This window comes from Lupinus angustifolius, chromosome LG11, assembly GCF_001865875.1.
Source record: "Lupinus angustifolius cultivar Tanjil chromosome LG11, LupAngTanjil_v1.0, whole genome shotgun sequence".
In the NCBI taxonomy this organism is placed as follows: domain Eukaryota; kingdom Viridiplantae; phylum Streptophyta; class Magnoliopsida; order Fabales; family Fabaceae; genus Lupinus; species Lupinus angustifolius.
In genome coordinates, this window is record NC_032019.1 from 31,054,552 (window position 1) to 31,063,069 (window position 8,518).

Genomic DNA, 8,518 nt, shown 5'->3' on the forward strand with positions numbered 1-8,518 from the left:
TCCAATATGACATCTATTTGCATCCACACATTTAAGTTTAACACTTATTTTTTAGATTCCCATGAAATTCCAAAAGTAACTTTCCAGAATATCAATCCTCATTTCAAGTTCACTTTTTACCCTTCTTCTAATTCAAAACGTTCTAGCTAAACCCTCTCCTCTTCCAAATCATTAATTTGATCATATGTGTCATCCTTCTATATTATTTTATTGTGTTTGTGTTTTTTGTTTTCCCAATTGTTGTTTCCTTGTCTATTCATGTTTGTTAATTCTCTTGTGTGTGTTTAATTTAGATGTGGACAACCTATCTTACATTTTAAAGTATTTTCAACTATGAATAGGTCATCTGATAGTTCAAATTACTATAAAGTTTCAGATAATCAGCCTAGTTAGCCGATGGTTCAAATAAGATATTTTTAGATAATAAAGAATGTGAAACTATATGATAGGTCATCGATAATATTTTTTTAAGTGTACTTATGTTCAATTGCCTTACATTTATTTATTTACTTACTTTATGTTGTGGTGAGATACAAATGTTAGAGTAATTAATAACCTCATGGGCTATCAAGGGCGAAACCACAGTTGTTCTATACATAAATTAATGCTATAGAATATATATATATTAGAAGAATAGGGGCAACAACATTTACACAAATGTTGTTAAAATTAATTATTGACACAATGGCTTTCACTTTTGACCATTTTCTATTTCCTCCTTACAAATTTAAACTCGCATAAGAACACTTTGAGGTGGTGGTCGATATCTTTTGTCCTATAATTTATGTCACTTCATGTGTTATAAATTATGATTGGTCATAAAAACATTTAATAATTAAATTTTAACTTGTATACATTTTTCAACGAATCATAATCTCAAGCCACGTAGAGTGACATTCATTATTGTACAGTAGATGTGCACCCACGATGACCACCGCACATGGAGCCTGAAATTGAAAACACATGAATGTGTTGATTTTATAGATGAGGATCATTTGTCCCATAATTTCTATCCTAAACATTGTATCACCTAATTAAGGGTGACAATTGGATGGATTTGGATCATAATGGATGGGTGGAAAGTCATTCGCAAATCCATAAAAATCACATTTCTGAACTATCTAATTCATTCATATATTCATTTAAAAAAAAGATTGAATGAAAAAAAAACTTTTTAAAAATTATTATTTAATAAAACATTTTAAAAAAGTTTTTTTTAAAGCACTTTTAAAAAAATCTAATTATTTAAATTTACCTGTGAAAGCTCTAAAAGGCAACAGTGTAGGTGAGGTCAGAGATACAATATTGTACTATTATGTTGTGCTCAATCATGACACAAAAATGTTATACCAATACTTATTGAAACTTTTGAATTTGAAAGAATGTTTCGATAAAAAAGATAATATTGTTAAAGAAATCCTTTTGTTAGAAAGACACTAGTTTATATCACTGGTATCAAAATCGAATCGTGTTGGCGGTTCAACCAGGTAAACTAGTGAATCAGTCTTAATACCGCTATAATACAACATTTATATTAGTCATGCAATTAAACCGATAAAAACTAGTCATACTAGTTGATTTTCAATTGAACCGTACCCATCATACCTGCTAGTTTTATTTAAAACTATTTTTTTTAATAAAAATGATTTATTTTTACCAAAATTTTAGTATAGATGATCATGCTGGAGGCACTTATACAGCAAAATCTGGATTTTGGTGGCTCAATTATTATAAGAGAGAAAATAATACTTCGCAAGATGTGTGGAGGTGGGTGTGGTGTCTAAAAGTCCCAGAGAAAGTTAAGTTTATGTGTTGGTTAAGTATTCATGAGGCTTTACCTTCTGATGATCTCCGTTTTAAAAGGAATTTGACAACTAATCCAATTTGCAAGAGATGTCATGCTGGAGTTGAATCTCTTATGCATATTTTTAGAGACTGCAACAAGTCTTCCTTGTTTTGAAAGAGATTGGGATTTTCCACATTAGCTTTTTGGTTGAGTCTGAATTTTAAAGGTTGATTGTGGGAGAACTACAATAAGCATAATGGGCTTCTTTTTCATGGTTGGTGCTTGGTACCTTTGGAGGTGGAGGAATGATGTGGCTATGAGTAATAATAATTGGGATGTCAATTTTATTACTGAGAACACCTATCAGGCCTTCTATGATTGGCGTACTATGGGAAAATGTGGAGTTATTATCGATGATTTATCTTGGATTCAGTGGTCCTACCCAGTTTCTGGACAAATCAAACTAAATGTGGATGGTAGTTGTATAAGAGACATACATATTATGGGAGGAGGCGAGGTAATTTGTGATTACAATGGTCATTGGTTGTCTGGATTTTCTGCTAATTTCGGAGTAGGCTCCAGCAGTGTTAGTAGAACTCTTGGCTATGGATCATGGGTTAAAGTTGGTGTGGTATCAAGGCTTCAGGAATGTCATTATTGATTGTGATTGTCCGGAAACTGTGTAGATTATTCCAGAAGGAGTTGATATTTCTTGAAATTAAATATGTGCCTCAGGAGGTCAATAAAGTGGCAGATGCTCTGTCTAAAATTGGCTCATACTTTTATGTTTGGAACTCACCAACTCGAGAGTGTCAAGTCTATCTTGACTTAGATCTCATTCCTTTGTTTTAGTTTGCTTGTTTTTCTCTTTCCAATATAAAAAATCGCACAACTACGACATTTTTTATACATCTATAACTTAGTCTACAATATATTTTTAACAAGTGGTATAAAAAGTGGTATAAATAAAAGTAGTAATTGTATTCTTTATTGATTTTTCAACATTAACATTAGTATAAAATATATGTATATCTAACTTCACTAGTATGCGGTTTAGTTAGTTAACTAATGGTTGAACCACCATACCATTATACCAGTACTTTGTCTAGTTTGATGACTGATATGACATTAATTACATTGGTTTATATTTTACACGTTAGTTTGTATAGCAAAGTTGGGTCAACATGTTACTTTATGAGAAAAAATATTTTTGTTTTAATTTTTTTGGAAAGATTGGGTATTCATCCAAATGGATATACTCATGGATATCCATTGGATACGTGGATTTGAATTCATCCATTACCAACACTATCCATTGGATTATATCCATTTAAATCCATTAACTCTGAGGATAACGAATGAATTTAGATGGATTTAATTTAGATGAATTTAGTTGGATTGTGGATAATTTTATCACTTTCATGCTCAATCAAGTTTTAACAACTCATTTTAATGTGTCAACTTATTTTTTTGCCCAATTTCATCTTTTCATCTTCTTGTTCTCATACCTCACTCAAACAATTGTCTGTATCATTGTTGTTGGAACCATCAACAACTCAGCAAACCCCCATTTCCTCTTCAAGATCCAACATTTTTCGATCCAAATCCCATCTTTGAATTACTTTTCGGGATTAGATGAAAGTTAGAAACACTTTTGAAAATATTTATTCTCTATAATTTATGTTTGGTCTTTAGTTATTAATATTTTTTTAGTAAAGTCTTGATTTTGGTTTCAAATTAATATTGTTTTATGCTAATAGTGAAAACTATTTGATGGGGTGATTGATAATTTCAATTTTGATAATGAATTTGATTTTACTTGTTGCTACTTTTCAAATAAAATGGGGAAGATGAAAAAGTATGAAGCTGAGTTTACCAGTAACATATAGTTATTTGGATAAGGTAGAAAAATAAGAAACACATTATTAGGGAGAAGATAAAATGTATTTGAGTAATGAAGTGGGTTGATGTTGGTGAAACTTTAAGGATGGATTAAAATAGTTAAATTAATGAGTTGCCATAATTATCTAACTTGGTAATAACTGATTGAATGAGACATGAATGAGATAGAGAGTATGAGATCTCCATTCTAATTTTATGTTAAAAGGATAACAAGGATCATATGTTCTAAAATTATTTTGTCCCTGTTAGTTTTCTTGAGTAATATAAAATGTTATTTTATATTTTTAGATTTTTTCTTTTTTAATTACATGACACTTTTCTTTTGGATCAAAATCACAGAATGAAGACAAGCGATCTCTATCCTAAATGATAGTTTAATTAGTTTTTTAATTTTTGGTTATGTTTTATTTGGAGTAAAACACAACCAAAAAATATTCTGACTATTAAAAGAACCTTAAATAATATAAAGTTTTGTTGGAACGCTCATGACATACCATTGGTAGACATGAATAATCACATTCCCTAAAAAAAAATTAATTTACCGATTTAAAGAGGAAAACATACCAATAAGGTTAATAATACGATTCTTAAAAATAATATTTGTTGAAATGGGAAGTCATACGTTGAAAAAGAATTAATTCTTTATTTTAAAAAGATAAGAATACTCTTAATAGTATAAAAAAGAAAAGAAGAAAAAACATCCTAAAAAGAGAATGCTAATTTGAATAGCAGCATAAAACATTATACCAATTGGGGTAAAAATGTCATCTAAAGTAATCACTTTTGCACCATATATAAGGAGAGGATTACTAGTTGCACACTTACATCTATATGTTGCACATACAAACACAGTAACAACACACACATGAAACTCATCACACATGCATATTACACTTCTCACTCCTCATCAAGCCACATCGATCTGCCTCACATTCTTGTTCTCTGGCTTAGTCTCCAGCTTAGGCACACTCACGGTCAGCACTCCATCCTTCAATGTGCACCCTATCTCATCCATGTTGACATTCTCCGGTAGCCGAAACCGCCTCTTGAAGCAGCCACGCCGCCTCTCCACACGGTGCCACTTTCGGTTCTGGTCCTCCTGCTCCTGCTCCTTCACCTTCTCCCCGCTTATCTGTAGTATGTTACCTTCTTCTACTTGCACCTTCAGATCCTCTTTGTTCACACCTGTTATTATCACTTTACCAAAACACGTTTAGATTGAGCTCATTTTCATTCGCCAGATATATAAACCAAAAAAAGCGAACACTCCTATCTCACACAACCTATTAGATCACCACTCACCAATTTGGGATAGCATGCTCCCAATTTTAATCGTTAATATTATATATATATATATATATATATATAATAGGTGACAAGAGGAGAGAAAAAACATGGGTATGTAGGTTACAAAACTATAATGTTATATCTACCAAAAATTCGTGTGCAATTTTTTTTTGGAATCCTGATTCTGAAAGTCTCTCTTCTTTGGCTAAATATATCAAATATCATGTGACCTCTAAATCTTATTTATAGAGGAACATATTGGAGGGGGAAACCCAAAAACAAAATGTTAGTCTAAAAATACAAAACCATGCTAAATCTCTATAAAAACAAGGAGTGAGTAATATTTTTTACTTAATAGGGAATACAAAGAAATATTATAGGGTAAAAGAATCAAATGACATTAAAATCTTTCAAAAGATAAAATAATTATAAGATAAAAAATGTATATATTCATAATATAGAGTTTTATACATTGTTACTAGAATATACACTATTTATATTTAATTCATTATTAAAATTTATAAAAATGAATGGCAAATCAGTAATGAATATGTATAATACATAGATATTATACTCTAATTATAATGCATAGATATTATACTCTAATTATAATGCATAGATATTATACTCTAATTATAATGCATAGATATTATACTCTAATTATAATGCATAGATATTATACTCTAATTATAATGCATAGATATTATACTCTAATTATAAATGCATGTCAATTCATGATTTAATATTTTAAATCATGTGACCCAAAAAAACTTTATAAACTATATGTGTGAAGGGGTTAACAACCAGGAAGATCAGCACGGAAGACATGGGCTGTATCAGTCTCTTGCCAATCAACGTTAGCATGAACAAGAGCAGAGGTTTCATCACCACCACTACATCTATTAAGACCATTGTCCCAATTGTTGTCACCATAAGGGTCCCATAAAACAGTCGATGGTGATGACAAAGGGTCTCTCTGCCCTCCACGATAGTGTCCTGCCCAATCCATGATCCACTTTTAGTGTTGTACCAAACAAATTAAGGAAGTATTAAGATGTGAATCAATCACTGAGGGAACAGCATTTAAATAATCTCTTGGTTTGTATCTCCATGCAAGTGTCATGGTTTTTGTGATGGGCACGTAAGATCGAATTGGTGCGCCACGTGCTAGAGTTTTGGTGCATTTGGGATAGGGTGATAACTAGCTAGAAACTACTTGTATAATGTAACCGACTCACGGAATAGTGAGTACATCACAAAAAACGCAAGACAATATCATCTATTTCGATTAGATTTAATATCTTAAGTCTTCTATAAGTTAATTAAACAAATTAAATATTTTTTACTATTTTTATTTTTAATTTTGTTTCACTATTATTAGTGTGGAATATGATTTTTTAGTACATTTTTAAGTAAAAAACTAATCTTTTTCGAAGTTTGCGATTATCCTTCCCAATAAGTGTCGCTCACATGAATTAAACTCTTGACCTTCAGAATTCAATGGGATCTTACACCACTATTCATAACCTCTTTCATTCTATTTCTTAAACCTTTCATTCTAACCATAAAAATAAATTATGTATGCCAAAATGTTGATATAAATATGGTGGTAAATGTTATTTTCATGTATGATATTATTTGATCTTCAATATTTTTCCATGCATGTATAATAATGAAAAATGTACATAATGTGAAATTTGGTGATAAAAATAATAGTTTAATATTTATATACTAATAAAGTTATTAACCTATAAATATCTATATCTATACTTCTATGCTATTCATAAAGGCAAAACCCAAATAACTTCTATGAAGTAGTTTATGTTTCCCAATTTCATATTTTATAACTTCTACTTTCATCTTTATATATACTAATATTAATAAACATTAAATAACTACCATGAAGTATTTTATATAAATTTCTATACTAATACTAATAGAAATTAGACAAACATAAAATAACTATAATTGGAATATTTGATGTTTCCATATTTTATCTTCTATACTAATATTAATAAACACTAAAACTAATAGAAATTAGAAAAACATAAAATAATTATCCTTGAAATATTTTATGTTTCCCTACTTTATATTTTATAATTCCTAATTTCATGTTTATCTATACTAATAGATAAAAGGAAAATATAAAATAACTTTCATGGAGTAATTCTAATTTCATATTGCTAAATATTATATCTCTTAATGTAAATTAATGCTTCCTTTTTAACTACCACATCAATTTTTAAACCTCACATTTCCAAATGGATGTGGCATTTTCAATGTATAAGTGAATTATATTGATTATGACATTAAATTTGAAATGTGGATAAATTACTTAGTCATAACAGTTTACTTTCATTTTTAACTTCCAATATATATTCGCATGATAGTTTTCTTAAATAATATAATATGAAGATGATACATTCTATATAAAAAAATAAGAATGCGGGTGACCGGTACAGAGTGCCAGTCGACGCACTAGTATTTATAATATAAAAAAGCTTATACTGTAATAAACTATTGTCTTTAACAAGAAATACATAGTATATCATAATTGATGCCAAATAATTTGGTGTATAAATAAAGGAGTTGATAAAACAAAGTGATAGTTACACTTTACCTACCCTCTCTAACTGCCCAATAGATACTTCCAAGCCCGGTGATGTACAAAATGGCATCATTTAAAATTTATAAGCTTAAAAATTATGAATTGGGCATCTACTTAAATCCCATCAGAAAGCTGAAAATAATATTGAATGTTGTGTGCTATTCCATATATTCAGAATGTTTAAATATATATAAAGATGATATAACTATGATCATAGAATCATGCTAATAGTTATAATTGTGATTTTAAATGATGTTAATGTAATTATAATAATTGTTACATCATAATAGAAAGTAAATATTTCTTTAATTATAACAATTAATTTATCGTTAACTCAAATATGAATTAAAAGTGAATTTAGAACAATTGAATTATTGACAAAAATAATTATCAAAATAGTCAAAATGGGTTGAAATCTAATTTAGGAAGAATTCTCAAGATAAGGGTTACCGCATTTACACTCGCAAATCCTTGTTTTGCTCATTTTTATGAACTTTAAGTTGTGAGGGTGAATTATTCTTTGATATGTGTCATCATCTCTCGAGCCACGACACGTGTACTCAATTGAATTCACATCTACTCTCGTGGTACGGTTATCAATCAAATCTTTTACTTGGATCTATCTATCTAATCGCTTCATAGCAACCCAATGTGAATTCCAAAAACTCCTAAGAATCCTAATACTACTCTCGTGAATTAGGACTCTAGTTTGAATAACTTAATGGTCAGATAATTGGGTTCACCTCTCGGTCTTTCTCCAATGTATCTAAGATGTGTAATTTGTTGGTCAGACAACTCACACGAATAAAACTTAGTTTAATGATTCAAATCACAACATTCAATGAAATAGAAGTAAGAACAAATGTTTATTGAATTTAAAATGACACAGCCTCAATCCTAGAAACGAAGAGAATTACTCACTTATAATGGAGAAG

At 29.6% G+C, this 8,518-nt stretch overlaps 1 protein-coding gene across 1 annotated transcript; it reads right to left on the reverse strand.

The window, feature by feature from the left end:
* Window positions 4,536–5,984, reverse strand: LOC109359912 (18.1 kDa class I heat shock protein-like). The gene is made up of 2 exons (XM_019604606.1): window positions 5,780–5,984; window positions 4,536–4,873 (listed from the first exon to the last, which is right to left on the reverse strand). The coding sequence occupies exons 1-2, from the start codon at window positions 5,982–5,984 to the stop codon at window positions 4,596–4,598; spliced, it is 483 nt and encodes a 160-aa protein (XP_019460151.1). The 3' UTR covers window positions 4,536–4,595.